The sequence below is a fragment of the Carcharhinus amblyrhynchos genome, chromosome 32, assembly GCF_965287045.1.
Source record: "Carcharhinus amblyrhynchos chromosome 32, sCarAmb.v2.hapA, whole genome shotgun sequence".
NCBI classification, from domain to species: Eukaryota; Metazoa; Chordata; class Chondrichthyes; order Carcharhiniformes; family Carcharhinidae; genus Carcharhinus; species Carcharhinus amblyrhynchos.
Window position 1 is genome coordinate 10,043,106 of NC_137355.1, and position 12,592 is coordinate 10,055,697.

Below are 12,592 nucleotides of genomic sequence, written 5' to 3' on the forward strand. Positions count from 1 at the left end.
GGGTTTCCTCCAGGGGCTCCGGTTTCTTCCCACACTCCAAAGATATACAGGTTGGGTGGATTGGCCATGTTAAATTGTCCCTTAGTCTCCCAAGATGTGTAGGTTAGGGGGATTAGCTATGGTGTAGTTACGGGGATAGGGCAGGGTATGATACTCTGTCAGAGAGTTGGTGCGGACTTGGTTCGCTGAATGGCTTCTTCTGCACTGTGGGCGTTCTCTGATTTTATATAAGCAAGGCCAGTATTTATTGCCCATCCCTAATTGCCCCTTAAGAAGGTGGTGGTGAGCTGCCTTCTTGAATCGCTGCAGTCCACCCACAGTGCTTTAGGGAGGGAGTTCCAGGATTTTGACCCAGCGACGGTGAACAAATGGCTGATATATTCCAAGTAAGAAGTCTCACAACACGAGGTTAAAGTCCAACAGGTTTATTTAGTAGCAAACACCACTAGCTTTCGAAGCAGCGCTCTGAGAGCTAGTGGCGTTTGCTACCAAATAAACCTGTTGGACTTTAACCTGATGTTGTGAGACTTCTTGCTATGTTTACCCCAGTCCAACGCTGACATCTCCACATCCTGTATATTCCCAGTCAGGATGGTGAGCGCCTTGGAGAGGAATTTGATGGTATTCCCATGTGTCTGCTGGCCTAGATGAAAGAGTTCCCAGGTTTGGAAACTGTTACCAGGGGACATTTGGCAAGTTGCTGCAGTACATCTTGTAGATGTACACACGGCAGACATGGGGAGAATGTGCAGATTCCGCACAGACGGAGATCCAGTTTCCTCGGTTGTAGAGGGCCAGTTTGTGTCTCTGTAACCCTCTGTGTGTGTGTCTCTCAGCCTCTCAGTGCTGGGGGTGGGGAGGACAGGCTTCCTCTGGAGTTGCCAACTCTCCCTGGACACAATCCCGGAGCAGCAGGTGAGCCATCCCCATTGGTCAGTTGGCACGTCATCCTCCAGCGCCCGGCCAATCAGAAAGTGAGAAGTTTCTTGTGTCCAATTGGCTGATCACCTCCCGGGAAAGCTCCAATTCCGGGAGTCTCCAGGGCAATCCGGGAGAGTTGGGAACCCGGGATCCCGCCCTGCTGACATTCTCCAATCGCGCGACCGGAGGTAGTGCACGCGCTCGGGGTGGTGGTGCGCATGCCCGGGAGTAGCGCTCGCTCCCGGGGTGGTGCGCATGCCCGGGAATGGCGGGCGCTCACGAGAAATGACGCGCGTCCGTGTGACCGCGCGCGCCCCCGCGGCTCCTGTATAAGCGCGCTCCCGCCCTGTGAGAGCCGCTGAGTCGCGGAGCTGCCGGCAGCGGGTGAGTAAAAATCCTCCTGTCTTTAAAGTCTCCTTTAACTGGGGTTAACAGCTTAACCAGTTTAACTAGTTTAACCAGTTACCCTCACTAACCCCCTTCTGGTTTCATTCACTGTTTCTGCTCATTTACCCGTAACCAGAGTGACAGCAATTCCCCCCTCACACTGCACTCACTGTACTACACACTGAGACTCCCCTCACACTGCACTCACTGTACTACACACTGAGACTCACTGAGACTCACTCCCCTCACACTGCACTCACTGTACTACACACTGAGACTCACTCCCCTCACACTGCACTCACTGTACTACACACTGAGACTCACTCCCCTCACACCGCACTCACTGTACTACACACTGAGACTCCCCTCACACTGCACTCACTGTACTACACACTGAGACTCACTCCCCTCACACTGCACTCACTGTACTACACACTGAGACACACTCCCCTCACACTGCACTCACTGTACTACACACTGAGACTCACTCCCCTCACACTGCACTGTACTACACACTGAGACACACTGAGACTCACTCCCCTCACACTGCACTCACTGTACTACACACTGAGACTCCCCTCACACTGCACTCACTGTACTACACACTGAGACTCACTCCCCTCACACTGCACTCACTGTACTACACACTGAGACTCACTCCCCTCACACTGCACTCACTGTACTACACACTGAGACTCACTCCCCTCACACTGCACTCACTGTACTACACACTGAGACTCACTGAGACTCACTCCCCTCACACTGCACTCACTGTACTACACACTGAGACTCACTGAGACTCACTCCCCTCACACTGCACTCACTGTACTACACACTGAGACTCACTCCCCTCACACTGCACTCACTGTACTACACACTGAGACTCACTGAGACTCACTCCCCTCACACTGCACTCACTGTACTACACACTGAGACTCACTCCCCTCACACTGCACTCACTGTACTACACACTGAGACTCACTGAGACTCACTCCCCTCACACTGCACTCACTGTACTACACACTGAGACACACTGAGACTCACTCCCCTCACACTGCACTCACTGTACTACACACTGAGACTCACTGAGACTCACTCCCCTCACACTGCACTCACTGTACTACACACTGAGACACACTGAGACTCACTCCCCTCACACTGCACTCACTGTACTACACACTGAGACACACTGAGACTCACTCCCCTCACACTGCACTCACTGTACTACACACTGAGACACACTGAGACTCACTCCCCTCACACTGCACTCACTGTACTACACACTGAGACTCACTGAGACTCACTCCCCTCACACTGCACTCACTGTACTACACACTGAGACTCACTCCCCTCACACTGCACTCACTGTACTACACACTGAGACTCACTCCCCTCACACTGCACTCACTGTACTACACACTGAGACTCACTCCCCTCACACTGCACTCACTGTACTACACACTGAGACACACTGAGACTCACTCCCCTCACACTGCACTCACTGTACTACACACTGAGACACACTGAGACTCACTCCCCTCACACTGCACTCACTGTACTACACACTGAGACACACTGAGACTCACTCCCCTCACACTGCACTCACTGTACTACACACTGAGACACACTGAGACTCACTCCCCTCACACTGCACTCACTGTACTACACACTGAGACTCACTGAGACTCACTCCCCTCACACTGCACTCACTGTACTACACACTGAGACTCACTCCCCTCACACTGCACTCACTGTACTACACACTGAGACTCACTGAGACTCACTCCCCTCACACTGCACTCACTGTACTACACACTGAGACTCACTCCCCTCACACTGCACTCACTGTACTACACACTGAGACACACTCCCCTCACACTGCACTCACTGTACTACACACTGAGACTCACTCCCCTCACACTGCACTCACTGTACTACACACTGAGACACACTGAGACTCCCCTCACACCGCACTCACTGTACTACACACTGAGACTCACTCCCCTCACACTGCACTCACTGTACTACACACTGAGACTCACTCCCCTCACACTGCACTCACTGTACTACACACTGAGACTCCCCTCACACTGCACTCACTGTACTACACACTGAGACTCACTCCCCTCACACTGCACTCACTGTACTACACACTGAGACTCACTCCCCTCACACTGCACTCACTGTACTACACACTGAGACTCCCCTCACACTGCACTCACTGTACTACACACTGAGACTCCCCTCACACTGCACTCACTGTACTACACACTGAGACTCACTCCCCTCACACTGCACTCACTGTACTACACACTGAGACTCACTCCCCTCACACTGCACTCACTGTACTACACACTGAGACTCACTCCCCTCACACTGCACTCACTGTACTACACACTGAGACTCACTGAGACTCACTCCCCTCACACTGCACTCACTGTACTACACACTGAGACTCACTCCCCTCACACTGCACTCACTGTACTACACACTGAGACTCACTCCCCTCACACTGCACTCACTGTACTACACACTGAGACTCACTCCCCTCACACTGCACTCACTGTACTACACACTGAGACTCACTCCCCTCACACTGCACTCACTGTACTACACACTGAGACTCCCCTCACACTGCACTCACTGTACTACACACTGAGACTCACTCCCCTCACACTGCACTCACTGTACTACACACTGAGACTCCCCTCACACTGCACTCACTGTACTACACACTGAGACACACTCCCCTCACACTGCACTCACTGTACTACACACTGAGACACACTGAGACTCACTCCCCTCACACCGCACTCACTGTACTACACACTGAGACTCACTCCCCTCACACTGCACTCACTGTACTACACACTGAGACACACTGAGACTCACTCCCCTCACACTGCACTCACTGTACTACACACTGAGACTCACTCCCCTCACACTGCACTCACTGTACTACACACTGAGACTCACTCCCCTCACACTGCACTCACTGTACTACACACTGAGACTCACTCCCCTCACACTGCACTCACTGTACTACACACTGAGACTCACTCCCCTCACACTGCACTCACTGTACTACACACTGAGACACACTGAGACTCACTTCCCTCACACTGCACTCACTGTACTACACACTGAGACTCACTCCCCTCACACTGCACTCACTGTACTACACACTGAGACACACTCCCCTCACACTGCACTCACTGTACTACACACTGAGACTCACTGAGACTCACTCCCCTCACACTGCACTCACTGTACTACACACTGAGACTCACTCCCCTCACACTGCACTCACTGTACTACACACTGAGACTCACTCCCCTCACACTGCACTCACTGTACTACACACTGAGACACACTGAGACTCACCCCCCTCACACTGCACTCACTGTACTACACAATGAGACACACTGAGACTCACTCCCCTCACACTGCACTGTACTACACACTGAGACACACTGAGACTCACTCCCCTCACACTGCACTCACTGTACTACACACTGAGACTCACTCCCCTCACACTGCACTCACTGTACTACACACTGAGACTCACTCCCCTCACACTGCACTGTACTACACACTGAGACTCACTCCCCTCACACTGCACTCACTGTACTACACACTGAGACTCACTCCCCTCACACTGCACTCACTGTACTACACACTGAGACTCACTCCCCTCACACTGCACTCACTGTACTACACACTGAGACTCACTCCCCTCACACTGCACTCACTGTACTACACACTGAGACTCACTCCCCTCACACTGCACTCACTGTACTACACACTGAGACTCACTCTGGGCGCCGCACCTGCGCAAGGATATTTTGGCCTTGGAGGGAGTGCAGAGGAGGTTTACTAGGCTGATACCGGAGTTGAGGGGGTTGAGCTATGAGGAGAGGCTGAATAAACTAGGCTTGTACTCGTTAGAGTTTAGAAGAATGAGGGGAGATCTCATTGAGACGTATAAGATGATGAATGGGATGGATAGGATAGAGGTGGAAAGACTCTTCCCGCTCAAAAAAGACAGTAGGACTAGGGGGCACAGCCTCAAGATAAAGGGGGGGCAGTTCAGAACGGAGTTGGGGAGGAACTTCTTCACTCAAAGGGTGGTGAATCTCTGGAATTCTCTGCCCGTTGAAGTGGTGGAGGCTGCCTCGCTAAATATTTTTAAGAAGCGGGTTGATGGGTTTTTGATAAGAGAGGGGATTAAGGGTTATGGGGAGAGGGCGGGAAAGTGGAACTGAGCCACGACAGATCAGCCATGATCTTATTGAATGGCGGGGCAGGCTCGAAGGGCCAGATGGCCTACTCCTGCTCCTATTTCTTATGTTCTTATGTTCACTCACTGTACTACACACTGAGACTCACTCCCCTCACACTGCACTCACTGTACTACACACTGAGACACACTCCCCTCACACTGCACTCACTGTACTACACACTGAGACTCACTCCCCTCACACTGCACTCACTGTACTACACACTGAGACTCACTCCCCTCACACCGCACTCACTGTACTACACACTGAGACACACTGAGACTCACTCCCCTCACACTGCACTCACTGTACTACACACTGAGACACACTCCCCTCACACTGCACTCACTGTACTACACACTGAGACACACTGAGACTCACTCCCCTCACACTGCACTCACTGTACTACACACTGAGACTCACTCCCCTCACACTGCACTCACTGTACTACACACTGAGACACACTCCCCTCACACTGCACTCACTGTACTACACACTGAGACTCACTCCCCTCACACTGCACTCACTGTACTACACACTGAGACTCACTCCCCTCACACCGCACTCACTGTACTACACACTGAGACACACTGAGACTCACTCCCCTCACACTGCACTCACTGTACTACACACTGAGACACACTCCCCTCACACTGCACTCACTGTACTACACACTGAGACACACTGAGACTCACTCCCCTCACACTGCACTCACTGTACTACACACTGAGACTCCCCTCACACTGCACTCACTGTACTACACACTGAGACACACTGAGACTCACTCCCCTCACACTGCACTCACTGTACTACACACTGAGACTCACTCCCCTCACACCGCACTCACTGTACTACACACTGAGACTCACTCCCCTCACACTGCACTCACTGTACTACACACTGAGACTCACTCCCCTCACACTGCACTCACTGTACTACACACTGAGACACACTGAGACTCACTCCCCTCACACTGCACTGTACTACACACTGAGACTCACTCCCCTCACACTGCACTGTACTACACACTGAGACACACTGAGACTCACTCCCCTCACACTGCACTGTACTACACACTGAGACACACTGAGACTCACTCCCCTCACACTGCACTCACTGTACTACACACTGAGACTCACTCCCCTCACACTGCACTCACTGTACTACACACTGAGACACACTGAGACACACTCCCCTCACACTGCACTCACTGTACTACACACTGAGACACACTGAGACTCACTCCCCTCACACTGCACTCACTGTACTACACACTGAGACACACTGAGACTCACTCCCCTCACACTGCACTGTACTACACACTGAGACTCACTCCCCTCACACTGCACTCACTGTACTACACACTGAGACTCACTCCCCTCACACCGCACTCACTGTACTACACACTGAGACTCACTCCCCTCACACCGCACTCACTGTACTACACACTGAGACTCACTCCCCTCACACTGCACTCACTGTACTACACACTGAGACACACTGAGACACACTCCCCTCACACTGCACTCACTGTACTACACACTGAGACTCACTCCCCTCACACTGCACTCACTGTACTACACACTGAGACACACTGAGACTCACTCCCCTCACACTGCACTCACTGTACTACACACTGAGACTCACTGAGACTCACTCCCCTCACACTGCACTCACTGTACTACACACTGAGACACACTGAGACTCACTCCCCTCACACTGCACTCACTGTACTACACACTGAGACTCACTCCCCTCACACTGCACTCACTGTACTACACACTGAGACACACTCCCCTCACACTGCACTCACTGTACTACACACTGAGACTCACTCCCCTCACACTGCACTCACTGTACTACACACTGAGACTCACTCCCCTCACACTGCACTCACTGTACTACACACTGAGACACACTGAGACACACTCCCCTCACACTGCACTCACTGTACTACACACTGAGACACACTGAGACACACTCCCCTCACACTGCACTCACTGTACTACACACTGAGACTCCCCTCACACCGCACTCACTGTACTACACACTGAGACACACTCCCCTCACACTGCACTCACTGTACTACACACTGAGAGTCACTGAGACTCACTCCCCTCACACTGCACTCACTGTACTACACACTGAGACACACTGAGACTCACTCCCCTCACACTGCACTCACTGTACTACACACTGAGACTCACTCCCCTCACACTGCACTCACTGTACTACACACTGAGACTCACTCCCCTCACACTGCACTCACTGTACTACACACTGAGACTCACTGAGACTCACTCCCCTCACACTGCACTCACTGTACTACACACTGAGACTCCCCTCACACTGCACTCACTGTACGACACACTGAGACTCACTCCCCTCACACTGCACTCACTGTACTACACACTGAGACTCACTCCCCTCACACTGCACTCACTGTACTACACACTGAGACTCACTCCCCTCACACTGCACTCACTGTACTACACACTGAGACTCACTCCCCTCACACTGCACTCACTGTACTACACACTGAGACACACTGAGACTCACTCCCCTCACACTGCACTGTCTGAGATTGAGCTCCCCCAGCCCGGACTCTTCCCCCAGAGAATCCACTCCCCCCCCCCCCACCCCCCAGCTATCTGCCCCTTTCCTTCCCCCAGCAATTCCCCCTCACACTGCACTGCACTCACTGTACTACATGCTGAGACTCACTCCCCTCACACTGCACTCACTGAGATTGAGCTCCCCCAGCCCGGACGCTTCCCCCTGAGAATGCACTCTGCTCCAAACCCCCTTCCCCATTCCCCCACTGCCCCCCCAGCTACCTGCCCCTTCCCTTCCCTTCCCCCAGCAACTTCCCTCCCCCTCGCACACACTGCACTTAAAACACTGAGACTGAGAGTCACTGAACTCCCCCTTAGAAGCCACTTGCCCCACTTCCCCCCTCAACAATCTGCCCCACTTCCCCCCTCAGCTATCTGCCCCACTACCCCCCCCCCATACCCCCACACTATCTGTCCCCTATTACAGACAAATCATAAATTTCTTTGGATAAAGCGTGCAAACCTTTTCTCGCCCTGAACTTGACTTCAGAATGTCTTTTTTTTTAAAAAAACAAGAAAGTTTAAGAAAAAAGATATAACTTCTCTAGTAGGTGCTAGTGTTTGGGGAATGGAATATAGCAGGGAATATCTCATATTTGTATTTAATAGGCTCTGAACCTAGGGTTGTGGACCCTCGCTGATCACAGTGTGTCGTGATGTGGAGATGCCGGCGTTGGACTGGGGTAAACACAGCGAGAAGCCTCACAACACCAGGCTAAAGTCCAACAGGTTTATTTGGTAGCAAAAGCCACTAACTTTCGGAGTGCTTCATCACCTGATGGTGAAGGTGATGAAGATGCAGCGCTTCGAAAGCTAGTGGCTACCAAATAAACCTGTTGGACTTTAACCTGGTGTTGTGAGACTTCTTACTGTGAACACAGTGTGGTCAGATTGCTGTGTGCTCAATGATTTAGTGCAGTGTTATCTGACTTGTAAAAGTTCCAGTGCAGTGACAGCTTTTCAGTTGAGTTTTTAATAAACTCTTGATAAGCTTCGGGACGTTAGATTGTCCTCAGAGTTGGTGTCTGACGTGTATATCGAGAGATTTGTTTCTGAAAGTGTCCCCGTCCAGGGGGTCAGGAATTCTTTCCCCCATCTGTGAGGAGACTTTGAATTCTCCCTCTCTCCCGGGAGATCGTTTAGCCACTAGACATGGTTTTGTTTGAGATGTTGGCACACGGTTCTGTCCCTGTACAGATCATTAAGGTATCTAAAAACAGCCCGTGTGAGTGATTTGGGGGAGTGGGGGAGCTGTATGCACTCCCCCCTCCCCTCAGCTATTGCACCCCCCCTTGCTACCTGCCCCCTCCCTACCAGCTATCTGCAACCCTTCCCTTTCCCCAGCTACCTGTTCCCCCCAACCCCCTTAAGCTCATGTCCCGTGGTAAGGGGAAGATTTCTGATTTGGGGGGGAAAAGGGCAAGAAGGGGGGAGAGGGTAAGAGAGAGAGGTGATCCTTGGGGGAGGCAGGTAGAGAAAGAGAGGTGGGGGGGGGGGAATGACCCTCCGCATGGGGGGAAGGGCAGGTGAAGGTGTGGTCCCCTGGGGGAAGGAGCAGAGGGAAAGTTAAGTGCCCTGGGAGAGGTGGTGCCCCTTGTCGGGGGGAGCAGAGAGGAGGGGAGGGGGTGGGAGGTGAAGTGACCCAGGGAGTGGGGCAATTTGATTTTATTTATTATTGTCACATGCATTGGGATACAGTGAACAGTTATTGTGCGCTGTACAAACAAAGCATATTGTTCCTAAAAGTTAAATTTTTTAAAGTTTATTTATTAGTCACAAATAAGGCTTTCATTAAAACTGCAATGAAGTTACTATGAAAATCCCCAGAAATTCCCCTAAAGTGCATCAAGGGGAGAAGGAAAGGAGAGGGTGCAGAATGTAGTGTTACAGCCATAGCTGGGGTGTAGAGAAAGATCAACTTAACGCAGAGTTGGTCCATTCAAAAGCCTGATGGCTGCAGGGAAGAAGCTGTTCTTGAGTTGGTTGGTATGTGACCTCAGACTTTTGTTGCTACAGTCCCGGTAGCATCCTAGAAGATCTTTTCTGCATTCTTTCTAATATCCTTTCTATAATAGGGTGACCAGAACTGTACACAGTATTCCAAGCATGGCCTACTAGTGTCTTGTATAACTACAGCAACACATCCCAACTCCAGTATTCAATGTTTTGACAAATGGGACAGCGCAGTGGTTAGTGCTGCTGCCTCACACTGCCAGGGACCTGTGTTTGATTCCCAGTTTGAGTCACTGTCTGTGCGGAGTCTGCACATTCTTCCCATGTCTGTGTAGGTTTCCTCCGGGTGCTCCGGTTTCCTCCCACAGTCCGAAATACGTGTTGATTAGGTGCGTTGACTGTGCTAAAATTCTGTAAATATTCTGTTTGTGAACACGAGTCCTCATTCACCTGATGAAGGAGCAGTGCTCCAAAAGCTCGTGCTGCCTGTTGGACTTTAACCTGGTGTTGTGAGACTTAAAATTCTCTCTCAGTGTACTTGAACAGATGCCAGAGTGTGGCAGCTAGGGGATTTTCACAATAACTACATTGTGGTGTTCATGTAAGCCTACTTGTGTCACTAATAAATAAAAAAAACACTTTTTTTTAGAAAAAATCTAGGTTTTTGAGAAATGAATTTCTACGGATTGGAGTATATTTTTAAAAATAGCGTGAGGAACCAGTCAATGCGTTAAAGTGGAACTCTGCTAAATGCTTTCACAGTTCAATACAGATTCCTTTGCTGGTAGAAACACAAACTTTGTTCTGTCAGTCCAGATCATGCAAAGGTTGCTTTTGCATTTTGTAGCTGTGATAATCACAACACTGAGCAAACTGGCCAGAGTTCACACCTGGACACACATAAGCAGCAGAAATGTGTATTTTGTCATCACGTTTGCTAGTTGTACTCGTATCAAGTCGTGTTTACAGAACTCATTGTAGTTTATAAAATTCATTTTCCACTAGAGGTTAGCTGGAAAGTCGCGGCTTCAGCATGCTTGGTTTCATAGAATCATAGATTCCCTACAGTACAGAAGGGGGCCATTCAGCCCATCGAGTCTGTACCAACCACATCCCACCCAGGCCCTATTCCCTGAACCCTCATTTACCCTGCTAATCCCCCCTGACACTAAGGAGCAATTTAGCATGGCCAATCCACCTAATCTACACATCTTTGGACACTAAAGGGCAATTTTACAAAGCTAATCCCTCTAACCCCTACACATCTTTAGACACTAAAGGGCAATTTAACATAGCTAATCCACCTAACCCCTACACATCTTTGGGCACTAAGGGGGAAGTTAGCATGGTCAATCCACCTAACCTGCACATCTTTGGGGCATGGGAGGAGAGTGGAGCACCCAGAGGAAACCCACAAGGTGAATGTGTAGACTCCATACAGACAGTGACCCAAGCCAGGAATCGAACCCGGGTCCCTGGCAGCAGTACTAACCACTGTGCCACTGTGCATCTTCCGCAATGCACGCTAGTGGAAACCAGTATATCAGATAGATAATGAGCTGACTGACTTGTCCTGTGACCCAGTGGATTTGGGGAAAATGTGCTCCACCACTCCTGCCTTCTGAGCAATATCAACACTCTAGCCCCCAGATTTTCGCTGTTAAACTTCTTATCCTCCTCCTCTCCCACCCCCCCACCCCACCCCTCCTCCCCACCCCCAACTCAGACCTGCCCCAACTCAGATTATTCTCCGATCTCTCAGCCCCTTGCTGTGGCATCTCTCCTTCCCACGCTGCCACCTCTCTCTCTCCTCCTTTCAAAACCTTCCTTAAAATTGACTTCTTCTGCCCAGGATTGGCATTCCTTACTCCCCTGTGAAGCACTTTGAGATGTGTGTCTGCTTCAGAGGTTGCGATATAAACACAGCTTACTGTTGTTGTTGACTGTTAGTGACACTGACCTTTGTTTTTAATATTACGATTAGACCTGCCTCTTGCAGTGAGTGACGGCGATGTGCTTAAAGGGAGGCTGGGCAAGTAGCTTTGAATGAATGGGCTACAGTAGATAAGGGGCTGGCACAGTGGTTAGCACTGCTGCCTTGCAGCGCCAGGAACCCAAGTTCGATTCCCAGCTCGGGTCGCTGTCTGTGTGAAGTTTGCATGTTCTCCCCGTGTCTCCTTTGGTTAAAAAGGGAAAGTAACGTTTATTTATTAGTCACAAGTAAGGCTTACATTAACACTGCAATGAAGTTACTGTGAAATTCCCCTAGTCGCCACACTCTGGCGCCCGTTCGGGTCAATGCACCTAAATGGCATATTTCCTCCCACAGTCCAAAGACAGGTAGGTTGGGGGAATCAGCAGGGTAACATATATGGGGTTAGGGCCTGAGTGGGATGATATTGCTCAGAAGGCAGGAGTGGTGGAGCACATTACTCC

At 50.9% G+C, this 12,592-nt stretch overlaps 1 protein-coding gene across 3 annotated transcripts in view; it reads left to right on the forward strand.

Moving 5' to 3' along the window:
* The first annotated feature begins 565 nt into the window (after positions 1–565).
* dapk2b (death-associated protein kinase 2b) overlaps positions 566–12,592 on the forward strand; it is a 140,676-nt gene continuing 128,649 nt past the window's right edge. Inside the window, exon 1 of one of the 3 annotated variants that reach the window (XM_080216105.1) lies at positions 566–663. In XM_080216105.1, coding sequence (XP_080072231.1) covers positions 648–663 — 16 coding nt within the window. In that variant the 5' untranslated portion in view covers positions 566–647. Of the gene's footprint in view, positions 664–1,253; positions 1,306–12,592 lie in introns of those variants that run through there. The other 2 variants (XM_080216103.1, XM_080216104.1) reach the window with 2 other exon arrangements.